This window comes from Notechis scutatus, chromosome 3, assembly GCF_049901735.1.
Source record: "Notechis scutatus isolate UNSWTSFEM ecotype Mainland chromosome 3, rNotScu1.2, whole genome shotgun sequence".
Classification (NCBI taxonomy): Eukaryota; Metazoa; Chordata; class Lepidosauria; order Squamata; family Elapidae; genus Notechis; species Notechis scutatus.
Window position 1 is genome coordinate 36054817 of NC_142011.1, and position 16563 is coordinate 36071379.

Below are 16563 nucleotides of genomic sequence, written 5' to 3' on the forward strand. Positions count from 1 at the left end.
GGAGACTATCACTATTCCTGTTTGTTATTGCATTAATTCTTCTGTCAACAATACTGAATAAATCAGGTTATGGCTGTCCTACATCATTGAGTTTTCCTGTGGCAAGTTGCCCTGCAGTGAGTTGGCCGCGGTGAGTTGTGCTGCAGAGAGTTGGCCATGGCGAGTTGCTCCATTAGGTGCAAGAAGATCACAGAGATTGCTTACAAACAATCACATGACAAAGTAGGAACAATGGTGCATTGGAAGATCTGCAAGAAATACCATTTGCTTGCAATCAAGAATTGATGGGACCATAAAAGAGAGAAACTCACAGAAAACGAAGAAGCTAAATTGCTCTGGGACTTTAGAATTCAAACAGACAAGCCTCTGTCACATTGCACCCCAGCTTTACAATTGTCAATAAGAAAGAGAAAAACACGGGATAGTGGTCATTGCAGTATCTGGAGATGATAGAATAAACTGGAGAAAATCCCAAAATACAAAGACCTGCAAATAGAAGTAGAATGATTGTGGCAAAAGAAAGCAAAAATAGTACCAATAGTAATAGGCTCCTTGGATGCAATCCCAGAACATCTGGAGCACCATTTGAACACCATTGAAATCGCTACCAGGCAATTGCAGAAGGCAGCTTATATCCTGTGCAATACCTTGAGGGATTAAAATGCCAACCCAGTTTAAACACCAAGCTGACTGTGTGATGAACCACAATAATTATTGTTTCATTCTACTTTTTAAAATAAATAATTCAAGGTAGCAAACATACCCAAACATATATAATGCTCCTGCATCCTATTCTTCCCACAATAACTCTGTGAAATAGGTTGGGCTGATTGAGAGTGACTGGCCAGCTGGCTTTACCCCTGAGGACGTCTAGTTCTGACCATTTCCTTGCTTATAGATCAGCTGCACCAAACCGGTTTTCAGCAAAATGGCAACACCTTTGTCCATATATGATTAAGTAAAGTTTCTGCTTGATTTTTGCTGTGATTCTGCCAGTCAAATAGAAAAGTGTGGAATGTGCAGGATTAATATATAAATATATATGGAAGACTCCATAATGTATAAGTAGCTAATGTAATCTATTGACAAATGAATATGGGTTACGATATTTCCCACCTCAGAAAGATTGGTTATCTGTTCACTTTTCCTTACCTGCACATTCCTTCATTTGTGACATTAATATGGAGTTCTTTCAGCTAAATAAAGCTGGAATTCAAATAAAGAAATACAATATACAAACTATATTCAGAAAGGGCAAATATTAACTCCTCTTAATTTTTACATCTGGTTCTACAGTTGGAAGTTATTGTTCTAAAATGTTTTTAAAAAGTTGAATCACACAGTGGTCTATTAAATTACTTTCATGAATCTGGTAGATAGTATAGTATCTGATTTACAAAGAAATATTGAGCGTATTCTCTTTTTATGTTATATTTATAGAATTAGCACAACTTAAGCAGAGTCTTTCAAAGACTAACTTCAGAGTGATTGATGTATTCTTCATTGTGGCCTCTAAAAATCACACAGATGGGTTACATTTCTTCACGGTGCCATTTTGGGACTGTTTAAATCTAAAAACACCCTATTTTTTATCTCCTTGAATCACATTTACTTTTTAAGTACCCATTATGTTGGGTTTATTGAGCTGGAGAATTTTGTGCCTTGTGAAAAAAATCTTGCCTTCCTTACTTTTTCAAAAAACCCCAATCCTTTACAACAGGGATCCCCAACCTTTTCGACGCCGCGGCCCGGTTCCGACATCAGCTGGGCGCCTGCCAGTACCAGCGTCAACTGGGCGCCGCCATCTTTTTATGACGAACGGCGCTTCGGTGACGTCACCGAGCGCTGTTTCATAAAAGATGGCGGCGCCTGCTTCTGGTGAGCTTTTCGGGTAGAAATGGCTTTCTACCCGGAAAAGCTCACAGCGCTGGCGCCACCATCTTTTATGACGAAACAGCGCTTCGGTGAGCTTTCTACCCGGAAGCGCTTTTTACCAAAAAAGATGGCGGCGCCCAGCAACCAGCGGCCCGGTAAGGGTTGTTCCGCATGCCCGGTACCGGTCCGCGGACCGGCGGTTGGGGACCCCTGCTTTACAACATACTTTTATTTTTTGTAAATTCATTCTTTTAAAGTTCTTTCATTTTATTAAAGACATAACATTGTCTGCCAATTCATGCAACTCCTTAATATCATTGGAAACATTTCATTTTTGATTTCATTTCATTATTTTTTATGTTTATTATGTTCTTCCTTTTTAACGGTTATAATTTTATAAAAACAAATTTATTCTTGGCCTTCTAAATTCTATCTAAAGGGCATGTTTTTTTTTCAGCTGAGCATTTCTCCAGCTGAATAATGACAACCACCTTTTTTTGCTACAGACTGACTAAATACCTATGGCCCATTATGGTTTGCACTGACTCCACAAGAGCAGAAGTATTGTAGAAGAAATTTCTCTTTTACAGGTTTCTTAATAACAGAAACACAATACCTATCAATCGGTAAAAGCAAAAATGGCATTTATTTTGAAATGGAAACTACAATAGCAAACCTAAAAAGGCAGGGATGCAACACTGTACATGCATTTTTGTAGCTCAAAGCATGCATATATCCATGAGGCCAGAGGTAGTGAGCAGTGGTGGGATTCAATTTTTTTTTACTACCGATTCTATGGGCGTGGCTTAATTTGTGGCTGTGGCTTGGCAGTCACGTGACTGGGTGGGTGTGGCTTGATCACGTCACTGGATAGGCCCACGCTTTGTGGCTTTGTGGTCACATGACCAGATGGTGTGGCGTGGTGGCCATGTGACTGGGTGGGCATGGCCAGGTGATTGGCAAACCAAATACAAGTGGTTCTCGCTTAATGGCCGGTTGCTTAGCAAGTGTTATCATTTATGACTGATCTCCTCAGAGCTACTTGACCTGTTTATGGAGTTTTGACAGACACACACACACACACTCCCTTCTAACCCTGCTATTCTATGATTCTGTAAGGATCTCCTGCTGAAGCAGAGGGTTAGACCAGAAGATGACCTCCGAGATCCTTTCCAGCCCTAGATTGCTGTGCTGTTTCAGCGTCTTCTAAAGCCAGGGTTTGTGTACTTCCTTCCTCTCCTTTTTCTCTCTCTCTCTTCCTCCATGTATTTATCTATCCATCCATATATCTCATTCACTTTCTCCTCCCACCCTCTCTTTCTTTTTCTTTCTTTGTCCCTTCCTTCCATCTCTCCCTTTCTTTGTCTATCCCTTTACGTTCTTTAGCTTCCTTTCTCTTTTTTCTTTCTCTTTTCTCTTTCTTTGTTATCTCTCTCTCTCTCTCCCTCTCTCATTCCCTCTTTTTCTCTCTTTCCCTCTCTTTTTCTCTCTCTTTCCGTCTCTCTCCCCCCTCTCTCTGTGTCTCTCTCTATGGCTCTCTCTGCCCCCGTATCTCTCTCTCTCTCTCTCCCTATCTTCCCCTCTCCCCCACTCTCTGTGTCTCTGTCTCCGTCTCTCACTCTCTCTGTCTCTGTCTTTGTCTCTCTCTCTCTTTCTCAAAGCTGCAGTTGGGCCAAGCTAGCAAGCTTTCCTTGGCACTCTTTGCTACTTCTTTCATTTCTTCTTTTTGGAATCCAGACTGGCTGAACAACGATTGCCAGCTGTGATGGAAGTGTCCCTTAGGGTGACCCTCCTCCTCCTCCTCCTCCTCCTCCTCTCGTGACTGGCAGCTGTGGGGGGCTGGGGGGGTGCACATGCACAGGGACGCTTCTCAAGCGAGCAACCACCCACCCTGTGCCTGGTTTTTCTGTGCTTTGGCACTCGCTTGAGGAGTGTCTCTCCACACGTGTGCACTCCCCCCACTCCATCACAGTCGCCGGTCACGAGAGGAGGAGGAAGAGGAGGAGGAGGGAGGAGGAGGAGAAGGGTCACCGAAAGGGACGCTCCAACCGCAGCTGGTGATCGTTGTTCAGCCAGTCTGGATTCCAAAATGAAGAAATGAAAGATGTAGTGAAGAGTGCCAAGGAGAGCTTGCTGGCTTGGCCCGGCCATGTCTTTGAGAGACAGAGACACACACACACACAGAGAGACAGAGACAGAGAGAGGGGGAGAGGGGGAGAGAGAGGTGGCAGTGCATCCTGGAAATGCGCCAGTAGTGGGGAATTTCCTTGGGCAGTTTCAGCAGCAGCAGAGCACACCAGGGCATTCTCCCGGCAGGATCCAGCAGCACCAGGGGGAGAAAGAGAAAGTTCCCTTCTCTCACGGCCATGGCCCCATGGCTTCTTCATGGCCAGGGGAGAAAGAGAACGTGGCCGTGGCAGGCTGGGAGGGTGCAAACATGAGGGGAGGAGGAGGGGGCCGCCCGCCCCACACCCATTTTTGCTGTGCTTTGGCACTTGCTTGAGGAGCGTCTCCCCTCATGTGTGCACCCCTTTGCCCCACCACAGCTGCTGGTCATGAGAGGAGGAGGAGGAGAAGGGATGCTTCCACCGCAGCTGGCAATCGTTGTTCAGCCAATCTGGATTCCCAAAAGAAGAAATGAAATAAGTAGCGAAGAGTTCTCCAAGGAAAGCTTGCTGGCTTGGCCCATCCACGGCTTCGAGGGACACACACACACACACACACACAGAGAGAGTGGGGGAGAGAGAGGGGAAGATAGGGACCCGGCCACTTCGCTATCCCCCGCTGTCTCCCTTACCTTCTCAGGCCAGGCGAGGGAGGGGAGGGTGAGGGACAGGACCATACGCTTCAGGCAAGGTGAAGAGGCGGCGACCAAGCATGCTAAATCACCGCTACTGGTTCACCTGAGCCGGTGCAAACCTTTTGAATACCACCTCTGGTAGTGAAGTAATGACAATAAACAACAGTTTATTGAGAAAAGAAAGCTGCTGTGTTTTAGAATAAAGATTGTTTAGGGGGTCATTTCTAAGTGTTGACTCCTCTTACTTGTCATAGCTTTCCTTGCCACCAAGTATGCTTTCTCCTTGTTATTAGAATCCTTTTGCCTTGTAAGCATTTTTATTGCTTCTTTAAGAAACAAGGAAAGGTGACTGGGAATGGGTGGTCTGGTTAATCTAATTAATTGAGTAACTCCATAGACAATTTTTTTGCTTCAACAATATATTTCCTGACTGGACTTATATATATCTGCTGGCCATATAAGCTCAATTATTTATTAAGGGCTGTAGATTGGGTATCATTTTAAGACAGATGCAATTTTTGGAAGAGCTGATCCATTTTCAATTGCCATATGATAACAAATTTCTTCTTCTGGTAGACTGGCTAGTGACACAGTTTGTGACTCAGGAAAATCCACAATGAAGGAAAAAAGGGGTTATTGAACTATAAATATAATTCTTTTGAGTGGTCATCTGTGAATAAGCACAACCCAGTCTGCTAACTTGAATTAATCTTAGATGACTTGGTTGGTTATATTGGAAGTATATGGCTTACAAATATAATAAATAACAAGTACAGCGATAAAGACTTTACTGTTCCTTTTGTTCCACTCTGTTGGTCTTGGAAACTGAACACATTTACTAGAAGCTACATGCAGGAAGCAAGGCTCCCCTCCAAATGGTTGGGTGAACTGTAGAAGGTTTCAATAAGACTGTGTACAGATGCATGTGTGATATTTTATTCTTGTAAGCCTCCCGGAGTTACAGACTGAGTTGGGCGGCTATATAAATGTTCTTAAATTAAAAACAAAAACCTTATTTTAAACATGGATACTTGAACTAATCAATTCTTGGTCTAAACATCTGGCTTCATTACTGTATCACCAGGTATAGGTGTAGCAGTGTAGAGAAATGTAGACTTGACAAAGTGTCATAGAGATAGCAGTATATTGAAATATAACTGTCAGCATTTCATGGTTTTATCTACTTAATGCTATTGTGGTGGGAATGGGAAAGTTTTCTTCAGAAAAGTAAAATTAAACTAAGGGTAAGAGACTTGAAAGCAATGCCAGTGTCTGTTGTTAGCATCATAGTGACTGGGATTTGAATTTACACGCGTCTGTATTTTGATGAAATTCCTTAATAAATTGTCTGCTGAACTAAAGAGTTCGACTTCACCACTTAATCTTTTATGGTGGTGCCAACCCCCTTCTACTGTTAAGCTGCCACAGAATCCTATAAGAGCTTGACAGGGATGGGGAAAACTAAACACTTGAGCTGGCCCCCTCACGTTATGGTTTTGCTGCTTCCCCACTGAACAATCTGCCCTTTGGCCATTCTCTAGCTGGGTCACCAAATTCTATTTTATCACTATGGCCCATGCTGAAGGCTTCGACTAACTTTTGGGTAACTCTCCCCCTCCTGCCTTCAATTTGCTACCTTCCTGCTAAGCGCTCATCTTTTGGAGTGAGAGCCCTAGCTATGGTGTCTGTTCATGCCAAGCAGCTGGGCAGAGAGCATGCCAGGTCACCGAGGGAGGGTTATGCCTTCTGGGCTCTGAAGCCGCTTGGATTAAGGGGCTATCCAGTGATTTACTTTCTGCTCCTGCTTCAATTCCTCTGCCTCTAACATTCAGGGTAGGGAAATGCAAGCAATGCAAAGCAAACTAGGTCATTTGTGTATCTGTGAGATCCTCTAAGGGAGGCTGCTGGCTCTTTTGGCTCCCAGCTCCTGCTTGTAGCTCCTGTGCCTCTCTTACCAAATCATACATCTGCCTTCTCTGTATCTTGAAAAGCGATGTGATTAACACAGGCAGCAGATGGGGAATTTCTGCAAGCTTTGGTGACACTGTTACAGTGCCCTCCTCCTCCTTCTAGGTACAATATGAAGTGATTTCCTATTGATTTGAATCTCAAGCCAAGGCGTGCAGTGGCATCTAGAATCTGTGCTACTTCTAACCTTCCTTCCTGGATTTAGTTGCTATTCTCCCTTCAGTCTGTAGAGCTATGGATTTACTGATCAAGGTGGCTATGATTTTCCTGCATGACTACAGGGTACCAATTCATAAACATCCATCTTCCCAATGGCATTAATTTCAGCATGTTCATGTTTCAGGTAAGCAGGGTATTGCTTAAAATACCTATCCATCCTAGCACTTCCTTTTTTTTAGATAGAAATACTCCAGGGTTATTAGGTTTTCAGGCCTGTCTATACTTTCAGAAAGATTTGCATCTTCTTGCAGAAGTTATTTGTGGGCATGACATCCTGCTTTTTTTCTTTGTGTTAAGGAATGGAAACCGTGTTACCATAGGTAGTTCCAAAAGTCTTTGTGAGGGCAAGAGGACTTGGGCAGTGTTATATATACCACCACCATTAAGAGCTAATGGTTTGAGGGCTGCTTCCTGGGAACAAATATGCCCTCCAAAGATGTCATGGTATGATTGGCATTTATATGTAAGAAAGGGTCCTTGACTTTTGGAAGCTACTAATTTATAAATGTTTTTTCTTTGCTTTAGGTTACTTGAACAATCACAGAAAATTGTGTATATAGGGTTCTGGAAGTGAGTAATAGCTGAGTGAGTAGGAACTTACAGTTTATTAAATCCCCCCTGCTGTTTCAAACTGCATGCTGCGTTTGTTGATTAAAAGGGCAGACATTTATGCTTTGTTCTATACTCCTATGTTCCCATAGTGCCATTACCAAGACTCATAGAAATCATATGTAGAAATGATACGTTAAAAGTAGGATATTTTAAAAATTCCTGAAATTAATTTCCCCCCAGTTCTTTTATAATTTCTGGTCGAATAAGCTTGCACGATTTGATTGTGCTTTAAACTGTACTTTTAGATAAGTTAGCTCCACAGACATGATTAGTTTTGCTTCTTTGTATATTCTACTTTGACAATTTTAATATTTGCCTCTAATGAAATTAATATTGTAATTTTAAAGAAGTCAGTTTAAATTTATACTTATAACTGTTATAAAAGAAAATCAGAAGTCATTCTTTATATTTCTTTTTCTTCTTCTTTTTCTTTCTACACTTTTGGCTTTATCTTTACTCTTTCTTTCCTCTTAATTATAAGTTCTTGTTAGTTTTTATCTTTCTTGTTTCACACACACATGCACACTTTAGTCTGTATGTTTAAATAGCCACAGAATTACGTTCTACTGATAACATGGGGTTCAAATGACAGTGACCGTTCACCATCCTCTTTTACAAGATGCTTTTATGCTATTGGCCAAAATCAGAGGTAGCACGCTTTGAATACCCCATTTTGAATACTTTGAATGGGCAAGAACAGGAGAAAGGAGTTGTCTATTTGTTATGGGCTTCCTAAAAGCTTCCTACTTTATTATAATGAGAAATTGTATGGTAAACTAGTGGTTTTTAGATAATCCAACAGAGAGATTTTTATGTTTGATATAATGGCTGCAGAGACAGTTCTGAAAGAATTCAGGCTGTGCAATCTCAGAGAAAGATTTCAGGCTGTGCAATCTCAGAGAAACTCAGCTTGAACTCTGATGGGCAAGATTTTTTTTTTATTATTATTACAGCTATCACTACTGCTATTTTATTTTTTAACATTTCAGCTAATAATTGCCACTGCAAACTATGGAGGCATATTGACAATTATGAGAAGTTTGAAACCACTATGTTGATTGAATGGGACATTCTTTTCTGGTGGTTTTTTCTTTTTAGGGGGAAGGGTTTTTCTGGCTAATTATTTGTGTGATGCTTAGTCAATAGTACTGATTGCTTTGGCATCTGTTTTGATTCACAAAATAAGTTTGGCAGAAACCATAATTCCAATTAGATGCCTCAAACGATACCAATACTCCAGAATTATTTCTTTCTTCCTCCTATTTAGAAAAAATAAAAATAAAGAATAGTTTATTATGGATCACATCCAGACATACTCATGCTTAGAACTGATCTATTCAAATAGTTGGTATTCCCATCAGTCATGTCAAAATTCCACTGAATTTAGTGGGTATACTATTCTAGATATTATGATGTATGGATCATATTAAGATACTTTAAAATGTTTTTAAAAAGAATGAAATAACTTGATAGGAAATACAAAATTTTTTGGCAACCTCATATATTATTGCATTTTGTTTCTGAAAAAACATGTTAATAATTATTAAATATTTAAATTTAAAAACAACAAGTGCTATCATTCTTGCTGTATAGGGTGAGAAGTAGGAAGATTATCCTTAAAGTAGCTTCTCCAGGTAGGATTTAATTTTCAAATATTTAAATGTGATATTTTCAATTGCCTAATTCATATACTCAATTTAAGAGAATATCCTTAGGACATGTTGAATGAAGGCGCCACCTCCTGCTGAGGTGAAATTAGAATAATTTGGAAGGAGGATGGCAATGGGGCCTCTTAAGCTTTGGTGTCTTGGGCCAGTGCCTTAACTAAAGCTGACCCTGGTGTCTTGTTTATGACTGAGCATTTTACCATTCAAAATAATATAAGCTTTTAAAGAATTTCATTAATAAAAGGAGGAAAAACTTGTTAAATGTATCTACAAGAACCATGATACCAACGAGAAAAGATAATAATGGGTTTCAAAGGGTAACTTTTAAATTGCTGTTTAGCTTAAACATTAAGGGAATCTCACAAATCTGTATCTGTAATGGCATGTGAGAATGATCTTGACAAGCAGGAGGAAGAGCTGCAGACTAAACAAACAGGCATGTAAAAGTTATCTCATTCTATAGGTGGAGAGACCAAGTGTTTCAGAAGTGGCCCTCTCTAGTGTTCTGGATAATAAAGAGAAAAGAGGGGAATAATACTTTCAGTCTTGCAAGATTTATGTTAACCCTTTGAGATAGTCCAGATAAGAAGCACAACCATGAATACTACTTATATTAACAGAATCTTGCAAGACCAAAGGAACCTTGAGTCCATTGCAAAATACTTTAAATGTTTCTTATAAAAAAAATTACATATTGTACTGTATATCAATCACACTATTCCCTTTTAAGCAACTTTCATATGGCCTGAAATTCTGCTAAAATCTTTCCTGGCATTCATAAGGGAAAAAATATCTTTATAGTTTTTGCATATATTCTTGCTACCCTTCCTCTTATAAAATGGAAAAATAATTGTATATTTCTAACCATCAGGCATAATGTAGTACTTACAATAAGGTGGAACAGTTAATAACCTTGCCTCTCCATAAGCAAATAATATAAAATATTTTAGTATTCATGTTATATCATCGGTTCTTGCAACCTTACATTATTCAACATTTTTGATGTTCATAATTTATGATAATTATATCAATTCTACGCAACTCTATAAATTGTGATAGAAACACTCTTTCCAATATTCCTTCACTTCAGTTGCATTCCAAATTTTATTACCACTGTCAAGCACAGGAAAATCAGCTTGTATCACAGATTTCCAAACAATGTTTTATTTCCATCAAAATTGTACCTTAAATAGTTATTCCTTTTGATATATATATATTTTATGACCATTTTCTTATTAAACACCTGATTGACTAGGTGCAAACAAACAGAACCAATCCATGAACAAGCCGAAGAAGATACTTTATCATTGCTTACCTTATATTACAAAATCTCACCAGACTTCTCTTGGGAAATGGCAGACCTACAGTGTTTTGTCCCCTGTACTGACTCCAAGCTGTAATGTTTTTTTTATTCTTCCAAGAGGTGCTCGCCTCTCCTTTAGCTGGTAGTTCCACCATAGATCTTCTGTCTTCCTTCCTTCATTTGTTTGCAGCAGTTATTCTCTTATATATGAATTTTTCCCATCTACACCACTTTCCCTTCATCATTCCATCAAGCAACTTTTTTCTTTTTTTTTTAAACAAATTTTATTAATTTTAAAGACAAACAAATCATCATTAACCATTACATACTTAAACCTTTTTCCATTGTAAATTTTACAAGTCAAATAAAACCTTATTTTATACAATATAATTCTATTTTAAACCATTTCCATATGAGCATACAAATACCTTTTATCCAATTTCTCTTTACTTCTCTTTACTCTTATTCAATTTCACTATTATTATTTCATCTATTTCTTTCTGACTTGGTTACCATTATTCTCATTCTATATTTCTGCAAGGTTTTATTAATTCTCCCAGAAACATAAACACACAACACACAAACATATAAAAAATCTTTTAGGAAAGTAACTTGGCCCCAGGTACCTCTCTCTACATGGACTTCAATTATATTCATGCTCATCTTACATGTCATTACCTATTTTATTTACCATTCTATGTCTTCTATATTAGCTTCTCCACACATTTCACTCTTCTTAATTCTATCTTATTTAATCCATCTTAATTTGAGTCATTATATTTATATCTTTTGTCCATTCTTTATTATCCCTCTGTCTCATTCCTTATAATAAAAAAAAAAGAATTTCTCCTGTAATCACTAATCAGAGTATGATGCCTTTCTGTCTTCCCCCTAAATTAATTAGATTAACATTTAAAATAACACCTAATACCCAATCTGATTCTGCTTGGTACATTCTATCTACTAATTTTTTATTTTAAATAAAAGAAAAATAACAAATCCAAAATGATTAAATACATAGTTAAATAATAGATCTAAATATTGAATCTTATAACATTCCCATTGCCTTTTCCAAAGACGAATGCTACAATAATAATTTTATAATAACATCAATACCATAGTCATGTTAAACTCTTTAATTAAAACTCAATATTCTAAACATTCCCTTTAATATTTTATTAAATTTTAAAATCAATCATTACTAAACATTTCAACATTTTAATCTCTTATTAACTCTTAAACCATTCTAATTTTCTATTTCTGATACAAATGCTACAATACCATCTTATGTACCTTGCAAAATCTTTTTTAAAGAAATTGTACTTTACCCTTTGTCCCTAAAAAAGATTCCTCTTTTCCCATCCAATTTCAAAACTTTGTGGCTTTTCTCCACCTTTTCCCTTTCTTTCTTCCCCCAGCAGACCTTTCTACCCCACCTTCTCCTAGCCTCTGCCTTACTGGGTTCCCTTCTCTGTTGTGTTCCTTTTTTCTTTTGTTTACTATCATTATATTGATTTTGCACTTTATTTTTCTTTCTTGAGTGTTTTTTTAAATCTTAAGTCCTTCATTTCCCTTCCTTTCTTTCTTCCTTCTTTCTTAGTTAAATTTTGAAATTCATTAAAGATGGCTTCTTCTTCTTCTTCTGCTGCTGCCTCCATCTGTTGTAGTGTTTGTTGATAGTTAGCAAGCGCCATTTCTAAAAAAAGGAAGGCTTCTTTCACACCATCTTTGCCATCTGTTTTTGTTTGCTCATATTCTTTTCTCAGTTCCTCAGCAAAAAAAGCCATTATAAATCTTTTCTTTTCTTTTTTTCCCCCTCTTTCTTCTTGCACCAACCAAGATATTTCAAAAAAATAGAACAATCCCAAAGTCCTCAATCAATCCAAGCCAAGACAAAGTTCTCACTTTCTCTTCCTGGGGTAGTATCAATCAAGAAAAAGAAAGTCCAAATCTGTATCTTAAAGCCTTATTAGAATATATTTCAGTCTTCAAATCCTTAAGGCATCTCCTCCAACAAAATCTTAACATATAAATATATTTTTTGTCCTCTCCCTTCCCACTTATCACATAAAGCTGGTTTTTACCTGAAAAAGACAGGTTTCTCAGTATCCACTTGTTGATTCCGTAGGGAAGGAGAGTAAACTTTCCTTTCAGCACCTCAAAATTGCCGCTTTTTTTCTCTTCTGGAAAGAATCATTCAAAAAGCCATAATTTCCAGGAATTGTGTTAAATATGTCTTAGAGTCCTGGGTCAATCAAGAAAACTTTCACTCTCAAAAGGCTTTCTCCTCTTCCTCCTGCGCATTCTTACCCAGCTGCCGGCTTCTTTGTGGCTCATTACAGACCGCCGCTGCACCGTCTTGGGAAAAGGGGGTTCTGCCGGCCGGGGAGGGGGTCTGCAACACCCCCAAACCCCTCTCCGGATCCCCCCTATCTTCAGCCGCCCCTGCAGGGCAGCCTAGCTCCGAATCCGTCCGGATCGGAGCACCAAAAACGGCTAGCGCAGCAGGGATCGCGCAGTATTGCGAATTCCTGCCGCTCGCGAAGCCGACAAACCGGAAGTCCACCAAGCAACTTTTTTCATACTTCCTATTAACATAACTCCATGTGCTTCTCTAGCACTTTGTAACATGATTATTTTTATTTTGTTCCAAGCAATTTCATCTTGTCTTTCTTTATAGCTACTTGCCAATCATTTTGTTAATTTATCCTCTAATAACCTTTAAAACAGGATTCAACCTTTTTCTTCCTGTAGTCATTTTTCTTTCATTCTGACATAATTTAGTTCTTTGGATGTCTGTTTTCTCCCAAAATTGATTTTTGATCCTATCAAATAATGGTACAATCTCTCTTCACCTTAATATCCTTCATTAATTCTCTCACTGTCTCCTAATCAATCAATCAATTGTGCTTTAAGATCCATTCCTTGTGAATGAATGAATCATTTCTTGTATGTACATATGGCAATACATGTTTTAATCATGTATTTGAAGCTGATCTTATCAACTACTTAAAACAGTTACTCATAAGTTTCATTCTCTTTTATATTTGGTCTTTGAGTGTCCCAAACAGTTTTCTTGTACTCTTTCACCTCTTTCTGACAAATCCTTTCATCTCTTCTAATAGAATAACTTTTACTTCTGGGACGCATTCTTTCTGAAAACTGCAGTTTTCGCACAAAATGATCTCTAATTTCTTTCATCATCTTTTGTTAGTTTCATAGTGCACAAATTTTGCTACCTATGAATTCCTACATACATGCACAATAACTTAGCTGATACCAAATTATACTTTCTGAGATATATTTTAATGCTTTTGTTCATAATTAAACTTACACCTTCACTTTCCTGTTTGTACTCATCAATTCTACTGCTTTAAATCAGGTCATCTTCATTCAGATCTACTTCATCATTCCCTTTCTTTTGTTTCGCAGACCCAAAAATATATCTATTTTTTTCTTTCATTCATTTCATTCATTAATTCATATGCTTTATCATTTACTTTTGTTACAGTCCAAGTTGCAATCTTCCATAAACCATCTTCGTCAACCGATGGGCTCATGAATATTGACCTCCACCACGCATCAAGAAGTAGGTTACCAGTCTTAGTTATAACTATGTCACATGCCACATTGCCTTTTAACAGTAAGGACATGACACCCATCAATTGGGCACATATTGATTAGTGTGCCTCAAGCACAAACAAAATGCAGTGCTACTCCAGGCACATTCACATTACAATATGCGAGCAAGGATTTCTGGTTCAAAGGTTACCTTGCAAGTCAATCTGATGTTATTTACATTACAGTATAATAAATCAGACAATTATCTTTCCTAATTTTTCTTACCAAGTACTATTTGTAGTATACATGTACTTGGATTCTGTGTCAGTGAAAGACACACACAGGAGGATTTCTCCATTCTCATCTCTTATGCTATACTATACTTATTTTACCAAAATATCAAGCCAGAGAAAATTCGAGCTGATTATCTGAATGTTGTTCTTTTGTTTGCATTTTAATATTTGGGAAAGATGGCCCATTAAGAGCACTCTGAGCTATTTCAGATGCTCTATGTTATGAAAATACAATGTATTAATACCTTCCCAAAGAGAATATATAGTGTCTCATAGTAGTGAAAGGTTCATTGAAGGGAAGCTGTAGATTTGCATTGTCAGAGACAATATTGTATGTCAGAGAGGGCAGCCGCAATCATTTGTTGATTCTCTCACTTCTCCCCAGGACAATGCCACCAACATTCAGAGGCAAATGATAAATTATGAACTGTGGTTCTTTCATTTTGGTAGGTAACAGCACCTGTTTGATCTTGTCTGGGTTTAAAAGCTAACTAGTATTTCTGCCCAGTGCTAGACTTTCTTATGTTGTGGTCCAAGGGAGAAAAATATTGACATGGAGAGTACTCAGACTGGAATGATATGCATTGTATAGATGAATTGTAAGCTAAAATTTGAGAACTGTTTTAGAGTTTATTTTTTGACAGAGCCATGGTGGTGCAGTGGTTAGAATTCAATATTGCAGGCTAATTCTGCTGATGGCTAGCAATTTGATTCTCACTGGTTCAAGGTTGATTCAGCCTTCCACCCTTCTGAGGTCGGTAAAATGAGGACCTAGATTGTTGGAGGCAATATGCTGACTCTGTAATTAGTTCAGAGAGGGCTGTAAAGCACTGTGAAGTGGTATATAAGTCTAAGTGCTATTACTATTTGAATGGGAGGCCACCATGGTATGCTTTGGGATGAAAAAAATCTCATCCCAAAGGGTTTAGATGTAAGAGAAAAACCAACATCTAACCTGTCAGTCTAGAGTGATGCCATTAAAAAAAAAACAGTCAGTAGTGAGAAGATTTCCTTCAGAGTGTGCATGGTGATGGCAAAATCAATTTTGTCTTGGTTTTGTGATTTCCTCTCATGGGAAGAAAAGTATCTCTCCCAGTGGGCTCACAACTAGAAAAGCAGCACTCCACAGTTCCACAGAAGCTGGAAATTGGAAATGCAATATCAATCTAAGAAGTAGTAAAAGCTTGATGCAAATTATAACCTTAATTTGTTTAATGGGAAATGATCTGAGCTGTACCTTGTTTTATGTATTCTCTATATACATTTCCTGTCTAGAGGAGCAGCTACTCAGAAAAATCCTACAAACTCAATTGTTATTTTCTCCTATTTCCTGTTCTCTTTCTGGCTTTATCTTCCATTTAGTACCTTAATTTTGCTAATCATTAGAAAGCATTACATTTCTTATTGAATTGTTCCAATAGATAATTTAACTTTTATCATTTGCCTGGTTGCTTGGCTAAGCAAGAAATGAAGGAAAGAAAGCAGTTTGCTACTTCTGCCCTCTCCAAACAAGTCAGTGCAGAGAAGGATTTTCTCTAGAATGAAATGGATAATGGCGATACTTACCCAGATTCTTGCCCAGAAATTGTAGGAGCGTGCAGGACAGTTGAGGGTAGGAGACCTGAATATCCCTATACAGTCAACCATGCATTTGGGTGGAAACACCTTCTATCCCACCAGGCCTGTAAGTACAATCTTTCACACCAGGGCTGTCCTCTCCTTTTCATGGGATATCACCCTTTAATAATGAAAAATAATGCTTACACTATTCTAACTCCACAGAATCCATGTAGCACAATAATTATAGTCATCTTAAGGTCTTACATGCCCAGATTCAAGCTCAGAACTCATGGAATAATGTTAGGCAGCCATTCTCCCATGAGCTGTTCAGAGCATCCAGAAGTGGGAGGTGCTTCAGTCTCTTTTGGAAAGGCTGGGCTTAAAACTCCGGGATGCTCCTCCTCCTCCATGGGACACCTCCTCAGCATCCCCCAGTTTTAGCTCAGCCTTCGTAGTAAGAGGTTGTGCACTCCCTGACTGGAACGGTTTTCTGATTCAGGTTTGCTCTTGGGTTATTTTGGCTTGTAAAAATCTTCCCCATTTAATTTGGCTTTTTTCAGGCTTGTGCCTCTATTAGGTTGCCTCAATCAGTTTAAAAACAGTTTCTTTGTAACTAGCAGAGCCTGCCACTCTGCGGGCAGCCTGAGGCGACCGCCTCAGGCAATTACCTTATCTAACTTTCCGATCGTCTTCTCTGCGATCGTA

The 16563-nt window shown here is 38.6% G+C and overlaps 1 protein-coding gene across 8 annotated transcripts in view; it reads left to right on the forward strand.

Moving 5' to 3' along the window:
- The window catches only part of PPFIA4 (PPFI scaffold protein A4), a 111148-nt gene that overhangs the window by 37548 nt on the left and 57037 nt on the right, over positions 1-16563 (forward strand). The window contains exon 1 of one of the 8 annotated variants that reach the window (XM_087959521.1): positions 6606-6986. The exons of 6 other annotated variants lie outside the window; for them this stretch is intronic. In XM_087959521.1, the coding sequence (XP_087815647.1) occupies positions 6915-6986 (72 nt within the window). In that variant the 5' untranslated portion in view covers positions 6606-6914. Of the gene's footprint in view, positions 1-6605; positions 6987-13968; positions 14034-16563 lie in introns of those variants that run through there. One more of the 8 variants, XM_087959522.1, reaches the window with a different exon arrangement.